At 54.4% G+C, this 22,728-nt stretch overlaps 9 protein-coding genes across 9 annotated transcripts; 5 read left to right on the top strand and 4 right to left on the bottom strand.

Moving 5' to 3' along the window:
• Nucleotides 1–79: 79 nt before the first annotated feature.
• Nucleotides 80–828, bottom strand: HMPREF1541_01636 (uncharacterized protein; the record flags this gene model as incomplete). Its single annotated transcript, XM_008715994.1, has 2 exons — nucleotides 80–383; nucleotides 467–828. 2 exons carry the CDS (start codon nucleotides 826–828, stop codon nucleotides 80–82), a joined length of 666 nt encoding a protein of 221 aa, XP_008714216.1.
• Nucleotides 829–1,813: 985 nt separating this feature from the next.
• HMPREF1541_01635 (uncharacterized protein) lies at nucleotides 1,814–2,980 on the bottom strand (the record flags this gene model as incomplete). The annotated part of the gene is made up of 1 exon (XM_008715993.1): nucleotides 1,814–2,980. The coding sequence occupies one exon, from the start codon at nucleotides 2,978–2,980 to the stop codon at nucleotides 1,814–1,816; it is 1,167 nt and encodes a 388-aa protein (XP_008714215.1).
• A 933-nt stretch (nucleotides 2,981–3,913) lies between these two features.
• Nucleotides 3,914–5,520, top strand: HMPREF1541_01634 (uncharacterized protein; the record flags this gene model as incomplete). The annotated part of the gene is made up of 2 exons (XM_008715992.1): nucleotides 3,914–4,247; nucleotides 4,424–5,520. The coding sequence occupies 2 exons, from the start codon at nucleotides 3,914–3,916 to the stop codon at nucleotides 5,518–5,520; spliced, it is 1,431 nt and encodes a 476-aa protein (XP_008714214.1).
• An 884-nt stretch (nucleotides 5,521–6,404) lies between these two features.
• On the top strand, nucleotides 6,405–8,226 carry HMPREF1541_01633 (uncharacterized protein; the record flags this gene model as incomplete). Its single annotated transcript, XM_008715991.1, has 2 exons — nucleotides 6,405–6,637; nucleotides 6,687–8,226. The coding sequence occupies 2 exons, from the start codon at nucleotides 6,405–6,407 to the stop codon at nucleotides 8,224–8,226; spliced, it is 1,773 nt and encodes a 590-aa protein (XP_008714213.1).
• Nucleotides 8,227–8,664: 438 nt separating this feature from the next.
• HMPREF1541_01632 (uncharacterized protein) lies at nucleotides 8,665–10,657 on the top strand (the record flags this gene model as incomplete). The annotated part of the gene is made up of 5 exons (XM_008715990.1): nucleotides 8,665–8,951; nucleotides 9,006–9,223; nucleotides 9,293–10,114; nucleotides 10,169–10,242; nucleotides 10,295–10,657. 5 exons carry the CDS (start codon nucleotides 8,665–8,667, stop codon nucleotides 10,655–10,657), a joined length of 1,764 nt encoding a protein of 587 aa, XP_008714212.1.
• A 2,240-nt stretch (nucleotides 10,658–12,897) lies between these two features.
• HMPREF1541_01631 (uncharacterized protein) lies at nucleotides 12,898–14,253 on the top strand (the record flags this gene model as incomplete). The annotated part of the gene is made up of 2 exons (XM_008715989.1): nucleotides 12,898–13,017; nucleotides 13,063–14,253. 2 exons carry the CDS (start codon nucleotides 12,898–12,900, stop codon nucleotides 14,251–14,253), a joined length of 1,311 nt encoding a protein of 436 aa, XP_008714211.1.
• A 1,276-nt stretch (nucleotides 14,254–15,529) lies between these two features.
• On the bottom strand, nucleotides 15,530–17,420 carry HMPREF1541_01630 (uncharacterized protein; the record flags this gene model as incomplete). The annotated part of the gene is made up of 2 exons (XM_008715988.1): nucleotides 15,530–16,305; nucleotides 16,367–17,420. 2 exons carry the CDS (start codon nucleotides 17,418–17,420, stop codon nucleotides 15,530–15,532), a joined length of 1,830 nt encoding a protein of 609 aa, XP_008714210.1.
• A 1,289-nt stretch (nucleotides 17,421–18,709) lies between these two features.
• HMPREF1541_01629 (haloacid dehalogenase, type II) lies at nucleotides 18,710–19,456 on the top strand (the record flags this gene model as incomplete). Its single annotated transcript, XM_008715987.1, has 1 exon — nucleotides 18,710–19,456. The coding sequence occupies one exon, from the start codon at nucleotides 18,710–18,712 to the stop codon at nucleotides 19,454–19,456; it is 747 nt and encodes a 248-aa protein (XP_008714209.1).
• Nucleotides 19,457–19,659: 203 nt separating this feature from the next.
• On the bottom strand, nucleotides 19,660–22,090 carry HMPREF1541_01628 (uncharacterized protein; the record flags this gene model as incomplete). The annotated part of the gene is made up of 2 exons (XM_008715986.1): nucleotides 19,660–21,392; nucleotides 21,439–22,090. 2 exons carry the CDS (start codon nucleotides 22,088–22,090, stop codon nucleotides 19,660–19,662), a joined length of 2,385 nt encoding a protein of 794 aa, XP_008714208.1.
• Nucleotides 22,091–22,728: the final 638 nt, after the last annotated feature.

The raw sequence follows: 22,728 nt of genomic DNA, 5'->3' as shown, positions 1-22,728 counted from the left end.
ATCCGCCATCCCTGCATCGCCGCAGACTGATCTTTCACGAATTGCCTTCACACATCAAAATCAGGGGGGTGGGGGTCTCTCAAAGCGCGAATGCCGCGGTTCCGGCAACGATTCCCACGATAAACACCAGGCTGATCTGCATGCTTGCGGCGATGGAGCTGCCGTTTGCGGAGGGGGAGGGGGATCCTGAAGCGGAAGCGGAAGCGGACGTAGAAGCGGAGGAAGGTGAACTGGAAGACGTAGGACCGGATCCCGAGGCCGAGCTGCTGCTGCTACTCTCGCTGAGGGCACCAAAAGTGCCGCCAATAGGCCCGTTGCCCGAGGGCGCGGATCCAGTGGCCTTGGATGCAGCGGAAGTGTACGCATCGAGAGTGTCAGAGCCGCTGTACGTCACCTCCAGTCAGCAAATAGCAGAAGCCCAGGAGGCAGACATATCAAAGCCTGCAAAAGGGTGGGGAGAACGCACCTGGGGTTAACGGCCAAGGCCATGCCGGCCTCGCAATGACCTGGAATGGCGCAGTAAAAGAAGGCGGAATCAGTCGAGTTGACGCGGAAAGAGAATGTTTGGCCATCCTTGGGGGAGGGGCCGGAGTAGACACCGCCGCCGTCGCCGGAGATGGGCACACAGGGCTCGGAGAAGGTGGATTGTGCGATGTTGTGGCCGGCGCCGAATTTGACGGCGATGACGTCGCCGGCGGCGACGTTGGTGAGGGTGTTGGGCGTGAATTTGAGGTCTGTGAAGCTGGGGCCGGCTTGGACGGTGTGGATGGCGCTTAGGGCCGTGTGGGTGAAGAAGAGCAGGAGGGAGATCGGGAGTGTGTAGAGCATGCTGGTGGTGTTGCTGTAGTTGGGAGGGGAGTATGGTGCTTGGTTGCCACAATGAAGTTGTGGCGGTATGGAGAGGTGACGAGATTTCTCCCTGCCCCTTTAGAGACTGGCAGGTGGTCAAAAAAGACTGTTGAAGAAGAGCGTCGGGAGACGATGAGTTGGTAAGCATAGATCTCAGGAAAAAGAGGAAGACGTTCCACTTTATATCATTCTCAGGAAAGACTGAATTCTGCCACCCTCCTTATCAGTGTACTACGCGTACTTCGATTCTTCACCGCAAATAGATCATAAAGGGCATGTGGGCCATAGCCGAGTCTCTCGGGATCTGCTGCACTTGAGTGGTGAGATATTCTCGGAGTGCTTCGAGGATTGCGAAGCTTACAAAAGGCCATCTGTCCCCGGCCAATGACCGCGCGCGCACGGCGGTGAGAGCATCATATTATGGATTAGTTCTGCTGGACGCTCGCTTGGTAGTACAGCATCTGATGAGCCATTAGCCGTGGTTGACGCCATTCACTATTCTTCGTGACTGGGAAGTGGCGTTGGGTGCTTCGAATTCTATTCCCGAAAGGGAAATCTCGGCCATTAAGTTGAAGCCTAGCCCGATGTGTTCACGGCGGCCTTCAGAAGTATTTCGCCTGGTTGGGTTGGGCAGAGCGGTGGATAAGAATGTGCCTGCCGTAGATATGGCTTTGTACCGGGAAGGGAAGCCTCACAGGAGAAGGTGTCCACGCATGCGGACAAGTTCCCAGTATTCGAGTCAGACAACACTGCGACTCTGGCCGCGGTGCTCCACCTAGCCGAACCACACGGGCCAAACCACTCTCGCAGCTGACCGGAAGGAGGACGTGTGAGGATCCTCCGCATGTAAGACATAATATCGCAGCGGCAATGCTCATACGCTTTCTATCTCTGTAAAAGTCTAGACGCGACGACGGTGGCTTTTCAAACATTCACAGGTCACAAGGAACCTCACATCAATTGCTCACGCCTTAGCTTTGAGCGCCCTCGCAGCATTCCATTCGGGGCTGAATGGATAGTCCGTGTAACCTATCGGGCTCTGCTTTTTGTAAAACGTCGATCGGTTGTACGGGGTAAATTCCAAGCCTCGCTGCACGCGGAATGGTAGGTCCGGCGTGCTGATGAAGTATCGGCCGAAAGCGATCAGCATCTCGTAGTCCGGGTACCGTTCCAGCATCCTCGTTGCGCTCTCAACCGTAAAGCCGCCGGCCAGAATGATAGGTTGTTGCGAACCCCAAGTCTCAATGAGGGGATCGTTGCGCGAGGTCAAGGGGTCGTAGACGGCGCTGCTAACGTCGCCGCTAATGCGGGTCTCGACGAGGTGCAGGTATGCCAGACCAAGGGTACGGAGCTCGGAGATGATGTGTTGGAATTGGGGGACGCGGTTGCTCATGATGGTGTCGTCGTCACCGTGGTCCATCCAGGGGGAGAGGCGGATGGCCACTTTCTGGCTGTCACCCACGGCAGCGATAACGGCTTTGGTGACATCGAGGCCAAATCGTGAGCGTTTCTCGATGCTGCCGCCGTATGCGTCGTTACGGCGGTTGTTGTGTTCGGAGAGAAACTGGTCGATGAGGTAGCCGTTGGCGCCGTGAATCTCGACGCCGTCGAACCCAGCAGCAATGGCGTTACGAGCGGCTTGCACGTAGTCGGCGATGAAGTCTTGCACTTCTTGCTCGGTGAGTGGATGGGGGACTACGCCACCTTCGCCTGTGGGCTTGAGGGGAATAGCGCTGGCGCTGACAACGGGATATGGCCCGCCCTCTTCGCGGGTCAGAATTGCTTGCTCCGCTCGTCGGCCCAGTGCCCAAAGTTGGCAATAGATGAAGCTGCCCTTGGCGTGAACGGCGTCAGTGACTGAACGCCAGGCAGCAATTTGTTCAGTGTTCCAAATGCCAGGGACGTTGTCCATGCCGCCGGCACGGGGGCTGACGAAAGTAGCTTCGGTAATCAGTAGTGTGCCGGGCGTGGATCCTCGTTGAGAATAGTAGTCGGTGGCGATCGAGGTGTGAACATGCTGGTCGGTGGCGCGGAAGCGAGTCAGAGGTGCGAGAGCGATGCGGTGGGCGAGGTGGGAGTGACCCACGGCGATGGGGCTGAGCAGGCGCTGGTTCTCCAAAGATTTTGACATGGTGATGGATCTGGTGAGGTGGTGGCTCGGGTTGCGGTTAGGCAACTATAGCACAGGCGTAGAGAGAGACGATCTGGAGATTGAACAGATATAGATCGTATGCTGTTACGATGAGCCGGCGCCAGACAGAAGGGGGATGAATGTACACTAGCACAGTATCCGAGGTACGGGCTTACAAATGGATATGGCCGAAATCCTTGATTAGACTCTCACTGGGCGCAGAGGGATGAATTATGCACAATTTATTTCCCCCAAATTAGTAGTAAGCATTGAACGATGCAGTGTTCAGTCAACAGAGGTTACAAAACACCACTACATACGATGGCGCCATTGGAACAGTCGTCAGAGGCGGTGGGGCATTTCTATCGGTACATCGGCAGTTGTCATCGAACAACGGATGCTGCGCATTACAGTGCCACAGGTAGAGATTCATCTGTGCGCTAGATGTGTTGCTGTGTCTCGATAGAATATTGAATTGAGTACTTGCTACTGGAGCATCTCAGACAGGCAGAAGACGTTGCACAAGCAGTGGTAAGCTGCAAGCGAGCTCGCTGGGGCACTACTCCTGGAAAGGCATGGCAGGAGGTCGGACCGATCTCCAGAGTCTTCTTTCGTGGCTACAATCGAGCCATCCTTTCAGAGGAGCTGTATGGTACCATAGTTCGAGGTTGCGTGGACACGTTTCAGCTTCCAGTTCTTTGAATGATGCGTCTCGAACTGTGCGTATTTTCGCTTGAATTGCCAAGTCGACCCCTCACGGCCGCGGTTTCAGGGAGCGGGCTGAGGCCCCCGTGGGGCGCCGTTGTCCCATGATCTGCAGCAAAGCTTCGAGCTTTCGAGTTCAACTTCGTCCTCTGTGAATCTGTATCAGGATCTCAAGACTGCCACTCGCGCTTGCAGAGACACTGGTGCCTTGGATCGTGCTCCTTCGTCATGATCGTGAGGGCGTTGCTCGGCCTCGCACTTCTGCCGTGCCTTGCAGTTGCTTCCTTTGTCAAAACCGGTAGTGACTGCCACATTGTGCCTCAGCCGTTCAATGAGGAAGGACATGCCCAAGACGATTCACCTTTCATCAAGCAGGCTTTTGATGAATGTGGACATGATGGGCGGGTCATCTTCGAGCCAGGTGTTTTCAATATCGAACAGGTGCTCAACACAACAGGTCTCGTCAATTGTGACGTTGTCCTCAAAGGCGAGCTAAGATTTTCGGATGATATTCCTTATTGGCTGAAGAACTCAATCTGGGTCATATATCAGAACCAGCATAGTAAGTTCCTACCCCGTACCTTCGTGATCGTACAGCCTCATATGAAAACGCGAATTCGAAAAGCTTCACCAGCCTTCTCAGCACGCTGAGGACCTTCGAAAGCAGCGCAGCACCCGTAGGATTCATTATGCATACAATACCACACAAGAGTTACCGAACTTCGCTGACAGCTTCAGCGGCGTGGCTTTTTGGCGGTGAGAATGTCACCTTCACGACCGAGGAAGGCGGTTTTCATAACGGCAATGGCCAGGCATGGTACACTCAGAATCGCAACAGAGCTAATCAGCCCGGCCGTCCCATCTCAATGACATTCTATCGGTCCAAAAACCTGACCGTCGATGGTCTATCCTTCATACAACCGCAATTTTGGGCTGTGCATGTATGGGAGAGCGAACAGGTCGTGCTAAGAAACATCTATATTACTGCTACGAGTAACGATCAATGGGGCACCGTCAATACCGATGGAGCGGATACGTGGAATTCGCGAGACGTACTCTTTGAGAACTGGGACGTCACGAACGGTGACGACTGCATCGCCGTCAAGGGAAACAGCACCAACATTACCATTCGTAACGCGACCTGCCACCATGGCAATGGCATGACGATTGGCTCTGTGGGTGAGTACCCCGAGTGGCCAGACTACGTCGAGAACATCCTCTTTGAGGACGTAAAGCTCTTCGGCACCGAAGAGGGAGCTTATATCAAGATATGGCAAGGCGAGCCGTCGGGCGACTCGGACAATGGCGCTGGTGGAGGGGGCGGAAGCGGTTATGTGAAGAACGTCACTTTCCGCAATTTCGAGCTTACCGACGTCCCTCTACCAATCCAGATTTCTCAGTGTATTTACACGGAAGGTAGCGGGAAGTGCGACAGCTCCAAAATGCAGGTCGCGAACATCACATGGGAGAATTTCAAGGGCACATCGAGGTTCAATATTGCTGCTTCGATCCACTGCGTCAAAACACACCCGTGTCCAGGGCTGTATTTCAAGGATGTGGACCTCAAATCTGTCAACGAGACTCTCGGACTACCCTTGACTAATACGGATCTGCCATTCGAGGTGTTCCAGTGTGCCAACATTGTGAACCAGAACTCGACCAGCAATATTCCCTGCAACTGGTATGCCCCGAACAACTTCAATCAGCATGTGAATGGGAATATCAGATCCAGCGAGTATGAGCAGAAGAAGGCTGTCGCAGCTGGTAATGTGTTGGAGAAAGTCAAGCAACTCGTATGGCGGCTCTCGCAAAGTCTTCTGAGACCCTTCATCTAGATCCGGCCTATCGATATCAAGTCAAGGGAAATCAAGTTAAGCGCTTCGTGAATGATATGCTGTACAAGCCGCCTGGATCGGCGAACCTGTGTGCTGATATACGGACCAACCCGGGACAAAGTCTCTCTCCTGCAATAGTTGGCTTATCCTATGACCGGCACGTTCGGCTCACACGGCACTTAATCGAGTGATTTCTGGTGCAGACCCCCACCCGCAATTTAATCGCGAGGAGCAGGGGATGTTACTCTGCGAGTTGGCATCTTATTTTATCAGATGAAATTTCTGCGCCGCATGCCTATCAAGGCTAGCTTCACAATCCGTCAAGAACGCGGGCACCTTGGCGTCAACCTCCCTCCTCCCTCCTATGCCGCAGTCATTGCGCTATGTTCCTTCATCAGGCATACGATCGCCAACAGTAGATCCGTTGACAAGCTTTCATGGTTTCTAGACTTCCCGCTCAACCAGGAGGAGCTCCGGCAGGACGACTGCAGCTCTGAAGCTCCCCTCTGCATTCGATATGATCGCTTTGAATAATCGGCTGGGTCGGCAGCAACAGTTGGCTGTGGGACTCGGGCGTCCGCGCTCGCTTGTATGCCGGCCCTGGTCCGCATTTTCTGGTCTTGTTGCACGTTTATCACTCCACAATACTACTCACCCCACGAACGACAACAGGTAGGAACACACCCGATGTCGCATGACTACGGCGCGAGTAGCGAACGTGGGCATCGATGAAAAGTCTGCTCGCGTAGACATGTCGCCGGCCCTGACCCTAGGAACTGATTGTCCCATATAAAGTCATCTTTGGCTCTGATCCGATCTAATCTAATCTCCCGTCAATAACTAGACGCCTCAGATACTTGATACTGTAGCCACATCTCTACACAATGGCAGCTGAACGTGCCCTAGAAGGCCTTCAGACCGCCCGCTCAGCTGACCCTGAAGCTTACTCACAGCCCAAGGCCTTCAACGAGAAGACCGTTAATCTAGACACTTCCGACGGAAGTGATCGCGGCAGCAGCGAAGAAGAGCTTGAGAAGGATGCTCAGGCTGGTGTCCGTGCCGTTGAGGCAGCCACGAGTGTTTGGACAAAGACTCACCTTTGGACTGCCTACGCGAAGTATACATTCTCACCCGTCGTCGAAGCACCACCAACTGACGCTCAACAGCATCTGGCTTATCTACTGCGTTATTTCGATCCAGGAGCCCGTTGTACGCGCGATGAATCCCTATGTCACCAGTGCTTTCAGTCTGCACTCCCTCACCGCTGCGACCGGAATTGTGTCTAGTATTGTCAGCGGCTTGTCCCAGATACCTCTTGCAAAGATCTTAGATACTTGGGGCCGCCCTCAGGGCATTGCGCTTTCTATGCTCATCTGGGACATTGGATACATCATGATGGCTGCAACGGACAGTGTCGAGATGTATGCTGCAGCTCAAGTCTTTGCTTCTGTTGGACAGACCGGAGTCTCATACTCCATGACGGTCTTCATATCGGATACATCGCACCTCAAAAACCGAGCTCTAATGCTTGCTTTCGCAACCACACCCTACATTTTCACCACCTGGGCCGGTGGTCCCTTGGCTCAATCGACTCTGAACACGATAGGATGGAGATGGGCTTTTGGTATCTTCACAATAGTCCTCCCCATCGTTGTTCTCCCGCTCGCTGGTCTCCTCTACTGGAATCAACGCAAGGCCCAACGTGCTGGCCTTATCGAAGCTCAGTACATCCGCGTTAACGCCACCAGCATCAAGAACTATGCTATCGAGGTCGACTTGCTGGGTGTACTCATTCTTGCGGCAGGCCTTGCACTTTTCCTACTCCCTTTCAGCTTGTGGTCGTACCAGGCAGACGAATGGAAGTCGCCTATGATTATTTGCATGATCATCTTCGGAGGTCTTCTCATCATCGGCTTCGTCCTTTATGAACGTTACTTCGCTATCAAGACCTTCATCCCCTTCAATCTGCTCCTCGATCGCACCGTCATTGCAGGAGGAATCATGTTCGTGTTTGTGTTCTTCAATCACTCCATCTGGGGCAGCTACTTCGGCTCTATGCTGCAAGTGGTTTGGGGACTTAGCGTCACCGAAGCCAGCTACCTCACATCCATCCGCCGCGTGGGCCAGTGCTTCTTCGGTGTTGCCGTGGGCGCCATGATCAAGTTCTCTGGACGGTTCAAATGGATTGCCCTCAGCTTTGGCATACCATTGATGATGCTTGGAACCGGCTTGCTGATTCCATTCCGGACGCCAGGCACCAACATCGGGCTTATCGCCATGACGCAGATCTTCCTATCCTTCTCCTCCGGCGCCGTTGTCCTCACTGGCGAGATCGCCATGATGGCACCGGGTGGTCATCAACATGTCGCTGTCACTCTAGCCTGCCTCAATCTCTTCTGCAGCATCGGTAGCGCAATTGGACAGACTGTCTCATCCGCTATCTGGACAGGTAGTTTCCCGCAAGCTCTCGCAAGGGAGCTCCCGGAGGGATCTGATGTCATCACAATCTATGGGAAGCTGACGGAACAATTAGCTTATCCATTAGGAAGCCCGGAAAGAGATGGTATCATTCGAGCATATGGACATTCGCAGCGGTTGATGCTTATCACTAGTCTAGGTGGTCTGGCTGGAGCTTGCATTGCTGTATGTTGTTGGCGCAACATCAAGGTCAAAGATCACAAGCAGGTGAAGGGTCTAGTGGCCTAATCGGCCTGATTCCCCATCTGCACAAAGACGCTTTGTGTCGGGTTCCCTGCGACACTCTGACCATGGCTGCCTACCCGCCGTGTTACAATCACTGCCTGAGTACGGCGTGGCATAGCGACCACCTACATAGACCTTGTAAGTAGCAACAACCTGCTGCGGGCCTCCATGCTGCCGATGCAGGCTTCATCAGTCCTCGACGGTTTATTGCTATCATAACCACTTGAGAAGTGTTCTGTCTCTCCGAAACCTAAGTCGCGAATCTGTGCTGTGTAATTCTGGGCGTCTGGGGTACGACCCCTCCCGTGCTCCAGTTGCCTCGGCCCATCCGTGGACGATACCCAACTTCTGGATATCATGTAGCCGAAGTTGTGAAATCAAGGCAGAGAGTATTCAGCAAATGCATGAAGCTCGATACCAGATCTTCCCGGCACATTCATCATGGGTAGTATCACGCCCTCCATTGAAGACTACTCTGTTCCTGAAGAGGCCGCCCGCGTCTTCCACGATGGCATCCTACAGAACCCGCTGATCAAGGCATATTTGCTGAGTGACTATGAGGCGGACGCGAAGCTCATCAGATTCGAAGGCAGTGCCTCTCCGTCGCTACCCATAAATTGGCGCTTCGCTGAGAGTGTCTCTGCGCTGAAGGCTTACGAGGCTCTCGTTGTGAATGCACTGCGGAAACGAAAATATGGCGTCGAACCCGCCGAGGTTGTCGTTAACACGTAAAGAGAGCCGCCATGTGCGTGGTTGCAGGGCTTCTGGCTGACCATGCACAGTGATCACGCTCAGCTGTTCATCATGTCCACCTTAATTTGGACTCTGGACCCCGAGGGCAAAGCAATAACACTCGGGTCGCTCTCGGACCCAGAGAGTGCCAAAGAGTATGGAAAGTACTTTCCCAACCGCGACAAGCACGCCGCAACCAGCTCCTTTCATCGCTTGGCTGCCACAAACATCTATAAGACCAAGGACGGTCGGTTTTTTCACGCTCACGGTAAGCTGTCCCTCAATCGCTCCCATTCTCCGTCGCAGCCTCGTTGACCGAACTCCCTGCCCTTCACAGGCTCTATGAATCCCGATCCGACCATCTCTTCCCTCAAATTGCCTCTCGATGCCCCAACCCCGGCCCCAGACCTCGAGACCGCCACCGCTCCTTTCCAGGAGGCCTGCGCTCAATACACCGCGTCCGAGCTACAGTCCCTTGCCGACACGCACCGACAAGCCGGCACCATCGCCTGGACCGTCGAGGAGTACAACACTTCCCAACACGGCCGCGCCAATGCTCACGTCGGGCTCTTCGAGATTCACCAGCACCCCTCCGCGTCGCAAAAGGCAAGTTGGTGGCCTGACCCGGCGCCCAGCTCGAGTGTGCAGCCATCAGCGGAACGGCCGTTGGCGGGGCTGAAGGTCGTGGACCTGACGCGCGTGATCGCGAGTCCGGCGGTGAGTCGCGGCCTGGCGGAGCTGGGTGCGAGTGTGATGCGTGTGACGTGTGAGGACGTCACGGACATGAGCAGCTTGCATCTGGATCTGAGTCACGGGAAGTGGAACTGCTTCCTGAACCTGCGGAAGGAGGAGGATCGAGAAACGCTGAGGGGGTTGGTGAAGGAGGCGGATGTGTTCTTGCAGGGGTATCGCCCGCACGTGCTGGATAAGTATGGGTTTGGACAAGAGGATGTGTTGAAGCTGGTGGAGGGGAGGGACAGAGGGATCGTGTACGCGAGAGAGAACTGCTATGGGTGGCAAGGAGAGTGGATGGGGAGGAGTGGTTGGCAGCAGATTAGCGATGCGTGCTGTGGGGTGAGTATTGAGTATGGAAGGGCCATGGGCCTTGCGGATGGGGAGGCCGTCACGCCGGTATTTCCCAACAGCGACTATTGCACTGGTGAGTTTCTGGTCGCATGACGACCGTCGTTACCCAATGATGACTGTTGCATAGGTATCGCGGGGACGACTGCGATTATGACGGCTCTGCTGCACAGAGCCGAGCAGGGAGGTTCGTATACTGTTGATGTACGTACCTAAATTGGATGCCGTGGAGGAGAGTTCGCTGACGAAGCTACAGCTCGCGCTTAACTACTACTCCCGCTGGTTGACGTTCTCCGTCGGCACCTATCCCAAAGAGGTCTGGAAGCAACTGCACGCACTTCACGGCAACCCCGTTTTCCGCCATTATCACAACATGAACTACACCATCCCGGCTCTCATCAAGTGTATCAAGCAGAACTGTCCTGACAAGCTGTTCCGCCCAGAGTTCTTCGACCGGTATAAGGTCAAGAATCTGGGAGGTGTGGAGGTGCAGGTCGTCAAGCCGGTGGCGAAGTGGGTGAACGGTGAAGTCAAGCCAGGTTATCAGGTGGGCACGAGAGGGAACGGCGTCGATCAGCCACGATGGCCCGAGGATCTGGGAGTTGAAGTTGTTGTGTAAGCATGATGTAGCTTGCCCAAGACATGACCAGGGACTCACTTCACTTCAACGGGCGGCGAGGCGGGCGAGGCGGGGTTTTCGGGTGTCAGCTTTCAGGGCTTCTGGGCCTCAAACTTACCCTTCTTCCCCTGAACTCTTAGATCAACGGATTGTTGGTCAGCTCCTAGCTCAGCCCTGCCAGACTTCCATCAACGAACCCAGTCCATAGCAGTCGCGAGCTTCACTGGGCTCTGTGAGGAAATGAACGTAGATCTCGAGCGGGCCCGAGGGCATCGATCTCCCCAGCGAGTCGGGCGTGGTGACGCTCCTTATATCTTGAATACGACCTCGTCAAGTTGAAGAAACACTGCTCACACCTTGCGCCACCGTCTCCAGACCTTTGCTTTGTTTATATTGCGAGGTATGGGCCAGACAGGAAACTGCTCACCTAGAGTGTTTGTAGATATCTAGACTTTATCCATCTTCAAGGTACCCATTCTGATGGCACCCCGACATCTGCGAATGGTGCTATGGAGACTAGCGAACAGCAAAAGCAAAGGTCTCGCTCCAGATTCAAACCAGGCTCTGTCATAGAGACCGATCCAGTCGCTACACCAAAGGTACGACGGAGCAAGACCAGGGCCGGATGTCGCACATGCAAGTGAGTCGAGGTTTCAACCTTTTCAATGCGGTATTGACGGGACTTCGTCAGGGGTCCGTCACCTGAAATGTGACGAAACAAGACCACCCTGCTTGGGATGCACAAGCACGGGACGTCTCTGCGATGGCTACGGGCCTCTCTCCATCTCAAGTCTGCCGTTTAATATTCCTGGCTCGGAGCAAGAACGTCGAAGTCACCACTACTTCCGACTGCAGACGGCAACGGCCATCTTGGGCAGCCAGGATGCTTCTTACTGGACTACATCGCTGTTGCAGTTGTCCTATTCTCCACCCGCCATCAAGCATGCTCTCACAGCCATGGCGTCGATGCATGAGGCCCTCGAAGCTACCGACTGGTTCCTCCAAGCACAAGACAACGATCAAGGCAGGACGTTGCGTTGCGACTCTTCTCGTGGAAGCAGTACAACAATGCCATTCAACAGGTCTTACGCGATACGTCTACAAATCGAATGCCTTTTGAAGTCCTCATCGTCCTTTGCTTGCCAGGAGGTCCTCCGGATTCGGGAGGTCGTAACCGGCTTTTATCTCAACCTTGGTCGGAAACGCTGACATGGCCAGTTTAATCAATACGACAATTTTCAATGCGACTATTCCGCCGCGTATATGCATGTCAAAGTGGGTCTCAAACTCATTGAGGACTGGACACCCCGTCCAAATACCCGCGCTCCTCTTCAGGATTCAACAATGACCACGGCGGAAATGATCAGAGACCAGGTTGCCCCAATGCTGGTCCGTCTTGACGTACAAGCGTGTTTCTTGATGCACAACGAGGCGCACGCGCCTCCTTACGATCAATTGGCGAAGACGAGCCCGCCACATGTGTCGCGTCCCCCGTATTCGCCGCCTGGCTATCAGTCGACCGAAAGCGGTGGAAAAGAGCTCCTGGAACTGCGAGCACTGCGCTCTCATCGCACAGTATCTTCTTGAAACGGAAGAGACGGGTCTAGGAACGATCACTCACTGCGAAGAAATACTATCCGAGAAGCGGATACGGAGGATCATGACGGAAGTCTGCTTTGAGGAGGCGCATAACAAGCTGACGTACGTGTGGAATTCATATTCCCAGGAGACTTCCATTAATGTTGCAATTCTGCCCTTGAAACAGCCGGGTGGCATTGTCAGTACCTATGGGTCGGTTGAGTTGAATCCCATCACTCCGAACAAGGCTTCGTCGTCTTCAGCGACGGAAGCGGACAGTGAATAGAGCATCACAGGGGCGGGAGGCGGCCATACTGCGTCGACTGCAGCACCCGCTGCAAAAGTGAGGGCACCGGAAGACTCTACTGTCAAGAGGCGAAATGGAAGAGAAAGGCCTGGGAGATACTGTTGTTCAGAAACGTTTTAAGGCCAGTTTCCTGTCTAATATGCAGCCTCGCCGAGGAAAGCCCAGCCTCGCTTCGTAGCGGCGCGCCTGTCACCTTTTCGGGCCCCCATTGCGCGTCTCACCGGCGCAGTTCGCGCTACCTACACCATGCTCTCCTGATACCAGTAACCTACCCACCTGGTGTGCCGCGTCGCTGTGACCTGATACCGACCATCGCAGGCGTTATTATAGACAACAGTGCTCCCCTGCCTCCGCCATGGCGCAGACTCTCATGGATGTCTTCTACTCACTCTCCAACTGTGTCTTCTGCTTCCCCGGATCGCCTCAGCTCAAGATCAATAGTCGCAGCTTCCGTATGCTGCGGCTTCTCGGTGAGGTGTGTGCGGAGACCCCTTCCGATGCTTGTGACTGACATTGTCAGGGTGGCTTCTCCTACGTCTACCTCGTTCAGGACACCTCGGACTCTGCGCTTTACGCCCTGAAGAAGATCAGATGTCCCTTCGGACAAGAGTCAGTCTCACAAGCGCTGAAAGAAGTGGAGGCGTACACACTCTTCTCGCCCAATCCGAACATAATACAGAGCGTTGATCATGCCGTCCAGAACGACTCCACGACCAAAGTCTCCGGCATTGGCGATACGGGCGGCTCCTCGAAGACGGTCTACATCCTACTACCGTACTACAGGCGAGGTAATCTGCAAGACTTGATCAACGCCAACCTAGTCAACCACACCCGCTTCCCTCAACGGAAACTCATGAAGCTCATGCTTGGCGTCTGCAACGCCCTGAAGGCCATGCACCAATACCGGGTTCGAAATGCAAATCCGAACGCCTCCTCGCGGGCTGCTGCAAAGGCCATTCGCGATGAGGCAGCTGCAGAAGATGCCGACGCAGCGCGCCGTAAAGCACGAGCGCAGAAGAGAACCATGACTGCCGACCAGCAACATCAAGCAGACATGGAGGATGAGCAGGAAGAGCCTCTTATGCCAGATGAAGTAACGAGGGCACAAGAAGGCAAAGGTCCGGGCGATACAAGAGCATATGCACATCGAGACATCAAGCCTGGAAATATTATGGTTGATGATGACGGCGAGGCACCGATACTCATGGACTTGGGATCGCTGGCTCCGAGTCCGACGCCGATTACTAGCCGAAGCCTTGCTTTGGCCGTTCAAGATACCGCAGCAGAACACTCAACAATGCCATATCGCGCGCCTGAGCTCTTCGATGTGAAGACCGGCAGCGTCATTGATACCAAGGTCGACATCTGGAGTCTGGGCTGTACGATGTACGCATGTTTGGTTGGCAAGTCGCCTTTCGAAGCACGCTCCGATGAGACAGGTGGATCACTGTCCATATGTGTACTCAGTGGAGACTGGCGATGGCCAGGCGAAGGCAATGCAAGCAAGGGCAAGGACAAGCAAGCAAATAGCGATGGGAATGCTGCGAACGGTGCCGAGCAGTACCCCTGCGCTTCTGTTCGAGACATTGTCAGTAGATGTCTGCAGGTCGAGCCGAGTGAGCGACCTGATGTCGACGAGTTGATGGTGTTGATCACCGATTGCATCGAGGAACTACCGCGGGATGAGGAGGCCAGCGTCCCTCACGACTGAGCACTGCGGTTCGGAGCTACCTTCGCTTGGAGCCCCGAGCATGCTTTTACGAAACCCAGATGCAAGAGAAGAGACTATGCAGTCTGATCACTCACGATGCAACTCTCAGCCATGACACACTTCTGGCGGTGATTGCGGCTTGACGTCAACGTGGTCACTCGGAAACGTGACTGGTGACCATGGGCCGCAGCATACCCATTGAGCTCTATCCGAGATGACGCTTTTGCACGCCAATGGGACGAGAGTCGTGTACGAAAATGCTTGTTCGTGAAGCGCACAGCACAGATTCAAGATCTAGGAAGGCGCGAATGGACTTGGTCGGTCGCTGAAGCTGACATCGTGTAGGGGGCATAAAAACACGAGTGGACATTGGCTCGTATGTCACCCGTTGCGACCTACATCCAAACTTGGGTTGAAGCATATACGCGGTGCATCCACAAGTCCCCTGCTCTTCCGATGTATGTATAGCGCATGTCCTCTGAATCTGGATTATTCCCTTCAGCCTAGGTGGGGACTGTTGAACGGGCCGTTGCCCCGATGATCTCACAACAACGACGGCTGTTTCGACAGTCTCAATTGGAGCACACCCATCGTAGGAAGTTGCCAGTCGCAGGGACTCTTAGCTTAATATCTACCGTGGCCTGTTCCGATACGTCCAACCGATACGCGGTGCTTGAAGACTGTCAATCGGTTGTTCCGCTCGAGTTCAGGCAGCCCTACCGGATGGGAAAGCTGGTCCTTCGTGCTCCGATTCTCAAGCCGCGCTGGAAACCTGTTGACAATCCCAGTTACGGTATGACCTATAGCGGCACCTAGAAGGAAGGTAACCACGGAATCGCACCAAGTCAAGTCAGTAGTCAAAAGCGGAGCCACGACTCGAGTTCAGGCAGTGAAATAGAGTTTTCTCCACCACTCCGCCTGGAGCCTCTTACAGACAAATTGGACCAAGCGGATCGCAAATCGTTACAGTGCCGTGGTAGTGGTAGTCGGCGAGTGCAATATCAAACATAATGAAGCCAGGTTCAGGTTCCAAGGAGGACGTATCTGCTTCTCGCTTGAGACGTTAGATGCTAGGTCAGCACTTACATATTCGGGTGGAAACGACGGCAGGCGTGCATTTGATCATTGCTGCTTCCGTCTCGGAAGAAAAGTCACAAAATGTGCTTTATGCTGCTTCCCTGTATTTTTGAGGCACCTAGACTCCGCGCTCCAATGTATATATGCAAGCATAGATTCCCATAAGTCATGCTGTGAACGCACAGCTTCCGTATCTTCGTCAAACCATATCTTTCTCCTTGAACTGCACCGGAATCTCCTCCACACTTCCTGGTCGCTGCTCCACGGCCTTGTCAGCATCCTCTCCGGAGCCCTTGCCTTTCTGCTCTATCCGCTTCGCCTCTCTGGCCGCCCTCTCCCGCGCCCGCCTTTTTTTCCGCTCTTGCCTCTCTTCTTCCTCCCTCATCTCCCTGATCAAGGTGCTCTTCTCTCGAATCTTTGCGCCGTATCGATAGAACACCAGAGGGATCGGAATGATCAAGACCTCGAGGATCCCCAACAATGTTCCAGCCCAGTTCGGCCCTAATGCGCGATACATGGCTGGACCGGCCAAAGGTAGGGTACCGCCCATGAACGATCGGATCACGGCATTACCTGCCATGGCACTGGCCGCATAGATTCCATAGCTATGTACAAGGTAGTTGGAGGCGTAGATGAACACGGCACCGTTACCGGCGCCGAACGGGATGCCAGCCGCAATGCTGATGATGGGGTTGATGCTTGTCGGATAGCAGGTCCATGAAAACCAAAGTTGGCCCACAGGGATGAGCACCGCCGCGATGCACACCACGCTCATCATCGATTCCGGCGGCGGTTCCCCCGTGGCCGGGTCTTTTTTGTGTGATTCGATCATCAGACGGATTGGCTTCGCCGCACAAATGGTGATCATGGTCCCGATACCGATACCGAGGAAGGACAAGCCCGAAACGCCGGCCGACCAGCCCCTGTGCTGCGTGAAGACGATCGGATAGGCGACAAAGCAGAGATATAGAATGCCTTTATCACCAAAAGTCAGCTTCGTCACCCGAGTTGAGTGGGCGAGAGAGGGGCAACTTACCGTAGATGATGGCAATATAGACGTTCCAAAAGACACAGATGGGCTCCGTCACCGCCATGACAAACGGTCGACTCAAGTTCACGCGCATCAGTTCCCCAAACCCAACACGCACATCATATCTGCTCCACCATCTGCTGTCGCCCGTCTCTTTCCTCCGCTTCTTCGCCATCTGCTGCAGTAGTCGCGGCTTGTACGTCTCTTGGATGCAGAGCATCATCAGCAGCGCGGCGCCTCCACCAATCATGACCACCCAGTTCGCCCACCGCCAACCCTTGTACTGGGTGGTGAAGCCGCCAATCAACGGGCCAAACACCGGTCCGTTCATGGGGCCGATGCTCCAGATGCTGAACGCCGTAGCGCGATACTTGTCGCTGATGACGTCGCCAACGGTGCCGGGGGCATTGGCGATCATGGCAGCGCCGGCGCAGGCGCCGAAGAAGCGCACCACGATGATGGTGGTGATGTCGGTGGCTAAGCCGCAGGGGACGATGAGGATGACGAAGAAGAACATGGAGATGGCGTACACGGGTTTGCGGCCGTAGGTCTCGCTGATGGGTGCCAGCACGAGCGAGCCCACGGCCAGACCCAATAGGTAGGTCGTCACGCCCAGTGTCGTGATCGCATCGTTGGTGATGTGGAACTCCTCGTTCATGGCGGCGATCGCAGCGGTGTAAGAGGTGGAATATAAGACGACGATCAGTGTGCCGTAGCTGATGGCGAAGATGCTCAGCGCTTTGTACCACATGGGCCAGTTTCGCGGGTCCTTGGGGTCGTCGATTTCAAAGTCGATTTCGTAGGAAGGATCCATGGTCATAGTTGTGCCGGCTGTTGTGATGTGCGTGAGCTCGCGGGAGACCGAGGGCCGCGACGCCCGCGACACCTGCGGCGTAAGAGCCTTGGTGTCGGCGAGGTCGTGGAAGGCATACTTGTGGCGAGAGGTCGAGGATGTCGGTGAGTTGTCGGGAGAGATATCTTCTGACGATGAGGAGTCGCGCCGGCCACCTCTGTGCGCCGAGACGTGACTATAGCACTTTTCGGCTTGGGGAAAATCCATGGCTTATACTCGGAACGAATATCTCGTTAGTAGCATCTGGATGTTATTGAGGCAGTGAACGGCAGTTGGTTCTCGGTCAGCCACCGGCTGTCGGTGGTAGTGAGTGAAAGGCGGAGTTCTCAAAGACCGAGTGGGTATACCAGGTGGAGCGAGAGTTCAGGCAGTGAATGACAGGCAGCGAAACAAAGCAAGAGTTTGGGGCACAACAGGAATTGTAGACTTGAGGCGTTAAGCAAATTCGAAGAAGGATGACAAGAAAAAGAGGCACTTGGACTCTTGCGGCAAGTCTTTGAACATTAGCTTCTGCGCGGTGAAGAAAGCGCCAGATCAAAAGGCGGCGAAAAGCGAAAGCATCGATGGACTAGTATTCTCGGATGAAATTTGCCGTGTCCACCACTCACAAGTGGGCGGCGCAGGTCGACCAGGACCGACAATCCACACAGGGCAGTATAACGGCGGGAGCTGAGGCTGTGCAGCTTTCGGTGCGAACGAGGACGGGAGTGGCAACCGAGGAAAGAATTCCATACTACTCTAACCCGCGCTCGGTGGAGTGGAGTGTAGTGAGGGGAAAAGGTCTATAGGGGAAAACATTTGAGGCCTTTACAATGGCCCCTGTGCTACGTGACGAGCATTCTCGAGCTGGGAAGCTTCTTGCATACGGTGAACCTACGACTATGGACAAGGCTCGGTACCGAGGCGTGTTGCATGCCCGGTAACTCGTGGTTGTGCAACGCAGTAACGAAGTGGCAGCCCGAGAGCATCAGCGGCGTTCCGATATGAGGCTAAAACTGTTGTCAAAGATCGGAAGCACATCCGCTCTCAACAAGAAAACTTTTCAGTGGACCGCTATCCCCGCACGCAAGGCTGGCGCTCCTTGATGTGGGGCCATACAAACAAAAGTGCACTGCCGTTGAGCCATGGACTGTGTGGCATGGCACTAGACCAGTTCAAAGGCGTCGACGCTTCTAACGTTTGGCCATCGCTGGACTTCACTTCGCCGTTCCAGCAATATTGAGATTTCGCAGACTTACCGACCGTCTTTACCCAGCTTCCAGGCCTCCCAAGTAAGTGCAGGTGCAAGCGCTCTACTCCGGCCAAGATTTCTAAGCATTGGCCTTATTCCCGGTGATTTCGTACGCGACGCGTATTGGGGTGATGGCACGCCCTAACGTGCCTTCACGAGGCCTTCGCAGAAAGCAGAGCGTAGGCCACGAAGTAAATGTCACAGTGTCGAACCTTCCCCGCATCTCGTTCACGATCACCTGAATAGAAGTGGCCTTGGCATCAGAATGGTGATCGCTGCACCACCAGACCTCGCCGGCGTCAAAGCCATCTTCTTCGACTACATGGGCACATGCCTTGACTGGCACTCGTCGGTCGTGGCTGCCCTGCCCCAAGATATCGCTATCAACACCCGAAGCAGCCTGGCCATTGCCCTGCGGGAAGCCTTCTTCGCTGACATACACACACGATTTGAGCAGAGACTCCCACCGGAAGACATCGATGCCACGCACGCAAGGCTACTTGGTGTCCTGCTGCAGAGCAAGCAATTCGAGTACATCTCAGTGAATGCTGAGGAGCGGAACAAGGTAATTGAGGCGTGGCACCACATGTCTGCATGGCCGGACGTGCCGCCGGCCCTCGACAAGCTCCGCGAGAGATATGAGCTTTTCGTCCTTGCCAACGGCACAACTAGACTGCAGCTGGACCTGACGCGGTCCTCTGGTCTGCCATTTGACATGCTCTTGTCGAGCCAGCTTCTTGGAGTGACCAAGCCGGATCCAGACATGTATCGGAAAGCGTTGCAGCTGGTAGGCGTTTTGCCGGAGGAATCTGTCATGGTGGCTGCGCATGCATATGATCTGAGAGCAGCTAAAAAGGTGGGTATGCGAACCATCTACGTGCGAAGGTGGACAGAGGATACGCTAGAAAATATGGAGGCGGTCAAGCAGGATGTTGACTGGTTTCTAAGCGGTACTGGCGAGGTTGGGAGCACAGATGGATCGTTCATAAGCTTGGTGGAGCTACCATCATGATCATCAACATGACAAATTGAACGTTCAACACTCTCGTGCGATCGAGTAGATGATCAACCTTTTGCATTCATTAGGTATCATAGTCGTAAGGTCCATGCATGTGCTCCGCTGCAAACATTGTCGTATGTATATATGTACAGAAGCTTTTGAATCTCAGCGCCTCGCGCTCCAGGTGAAACAGACAGATCATGCTCGCTCATAGATCAATCACGATTCACAACCCTCAAACTGCGTCTGGGGTTCAATAATATTCCCACGAAGCTGGGCTCTTGCGCCAGTTGCACATCGTCCGTACTGCTCCTAGCATCATCGTGAGCGTTGCGGTAGGGATTGCTGGCACCCAGTTCGCGTCTCCAACTGCGTTCATCACTGCTACGACCAGGGTCACTGCTCGACTGGCTCTTCTCCTTGCTGGACTTCCCAACTGAGGGCGGGACAGCAAGGAATGCGCGACCACCGTCGCCGGCCAGGTGCTCACGCTGTGCCATAGCAACATGATTCTTGTAGACGGCCAACTGCTTGCGGTAGACGTAGACGCAGTAACCCAGGTACAACGCAACAATCGCAAGTACTCCGGCAATGACCCCACCTGCAATGGCGCCGGCGTTACTGCTGCCCCCTGAATTGCTCGAACCATGATCGGAAGCCCCAGGCGTGGACGTCTCTGTGACCACAGATCCATCAGAGCCGGTAACTGTGTATGTGATCGGGCTACCGGTAGCCATCGGGCCGGAAGTAGGTGTCTGCACAGGCTCCGTGATTGTGGCTGAACCGACAGCGTTGCCACCAATTACTTCCTGAACCTTGCCAGGCACTGCGTAACCAAATGAGCCTCCTAGGGCAGACGAATCATCGTCCTGAGAGGTCTGTCTGTTCAAGTGATCTTCGCCGTCCGAGAGTGCCCGATACTCGTTCTGCCAGGCCAGGGAAGAAAGGTTGAAGACGTAGATGCCGGGGCTGTCGCAGGACAAATCTTGACCAACATAACCTCCCCAAACGACCATCTGAGAATTCCAAGCTGCGCACATGTGGCCAGCTCGTGCGGGTGGAACAGACTGATCGCTCATGTCGACTTCGATCCAGGTGAACGAGGGAATCGATAAAATCCACATATCATCGTACTGCTCTTGTTCGCCTGCTGGAATCAAGTTCTGACCACCGAACATGTATAGCTGCGTAGAAGTGCCGTCGGCGGCTGACGCAACAATAGCGCAGGGATTTACCCGCACTTGTGGTGATGTTCCACTCGTAGCCTGTCGATACCACGATGATGTTGCAATATCGTATACATCGATAATATTGAGCTGGGTGAATGTCGCGTTGTTACCGCCAGCGAGGCCAATCAAGACGCCTTGCTCGCCATAGCCAGGAACATAGACCAAAGTTCCATCAGCACGCTCTGGAAAACCGGCAGAACCCTGGACACCACCCTCGGTAATATTTCTGAAGAGGCCCCCAGAGCCGGCAGTATTGCCATCGTTTACGGCCTGATTGCTGTATCCAGGCATGGTAAACTCCAGCAGACTCGTCAGATACTGTCTTGGGATAGACTGGCTCCAACCTTCCACGGTATAACCATCAAGATGGCCTCCAAAATAGTAGCCTCGCCCCAGTTGTGGTATTGCAATGCCAGCGCCTTCTGCGGCTCTTTGCACAGACTGCCCCGAAGGCTGCGCATTCTCACCACCGGCCGTCTCGGTATTGTCCAATTCTGACCACCGCGATGCGCCGATGTCATACTGCCAAACCGAGAAGGGTGCAGGGGATTCGACAGGAGAATCGGAGAATTGTCCACCATACAGGTATAACGTGTCGAATGAGTTCCATAAGTAGCCTAGGGAAACCTCAGGGACTCCTGACGGTTGCGGGAGACCTGTCATAGAAGGGCTTGATATTTGCCAGCTTTTCGTTAGATCGAGTGACAGAAAGTCATTTGCTATTGCAAGTCAGCATTGATTCTGCAATATGATTCAAAATCTTACTCCAGGTATCTGACGTCTGATCTGCTGACGTCGATTTTCTGCCGCCATAATAGTACATGGTCCCGTTGACCACGGCACTTTGGCCGGACCATCTCTTGCAGATATCGGTATCAGAGTTCTGTCTCTTCTCGATCGTGGGAACTGCCTTTCTCTGCTCCTCGAGAGGAACCTTAATGGGCCCAGCCTCTGCACCGATAGGCGATATCCCGGCTTTCAAGAAGGGAGAATGGCCCAGACTAGGTATAAGCACGGCGAGCAGGAGAGTGAAAAACATGATGCGAGGAGCCGTAAGTAATAGTGTTGGTAGCCCGTCAGACTTTTGGGCAGGCTGGATGAACGGCTCGTCGACTTCCTCTGGTTCGCGAATGTCTACTTTGCTTCGGAAGCGCACCCGAAGACTGGGTCGACCGATTCGCCTTATTCGAGCGTCCACAATGGCATCGTCACCTTTCAAGCCTTCTTCAAAAAATACAGAGCTGCGTCGGTGGGGTGTAGAGGTGTGAGGGGGGAACGAGTCGATGCTTGTGGCACTGTCTGTGCTTTGTTGTCTCAAGAGGTCTCGTGTCGCGCTGTGCAAGTGAGGCGAGTCGGAGTGATGAGTACTCTGCGCGCCGGTGGGGCCGGCTGCGGGTTGTTGAGTGGCTGTGTGCATGCTTAAACCTGCAGATGTCTTAGACCGCCATCAGTATTAGAATAGCACTTTACTGCGAGTATCAGTATGCAACGATATTCTGAGAGGTACATGGTACAGTTACAAAGAACGGCAGCTGTACCTCAGATCAAGGAGTGATACGCAGCAGGGTAATCGTCGCTATGACGGCACGGAGCTGCTACAGCAAGAGAGGCGAATAACACACCCCTGACAGCCACGACGCGGAGATTTACTTGTCGATGGGTTTTTAGCGAACACAACACCAATGGAGAACGGCAAGTAGGTCTGACTGCAGGTCACTATCGTTGCGACTGGACGTGCTAGGCGGGCAGAGTCAGGCCAAATCTTCGATCCATGGGTTGTCTCAATCATCGATCACCCTGCTGAACATCGACCAGGTTTCCAAGCCTGTCTGAGATGACATCAGTCACGCCCAAGCCATGCCTTTCCGGGCGTCCTCCGCCGCCCACTCTGCCATGATCGGCGCCTACCGCTGTCATTTTGGAAGCGCCAACGGGTGCCACCGTGCTTCTGAGGCGCTTGGCTGGTTCTAAACTGACTGGACATGGCCTCGGCTGGGACCGTCCTCATCTCGTTCTGTGTCTATATCCGCCCATGGCGGCCAATACAAAGGGCAT

Source organism: Cyphellophora europaea, assembly GCF_000365145.1.
Source record: "Cyphellophora europaea CBS 101466 unplaced genomic scaffold supercont1.2, whole genome shotgun sequence".
Taxonomy (NCBI): domain Eukaryota; kingdom Fungi; phylum Ascomycota; class Eurotiomycetes; order Chaetothyriales; family Cyphellophoraceae; genus Cyphellophora; species Cyphellophora europaea.
This window is presented reverse-complemented; position numbering and strand designations above follow the sequence as displayed.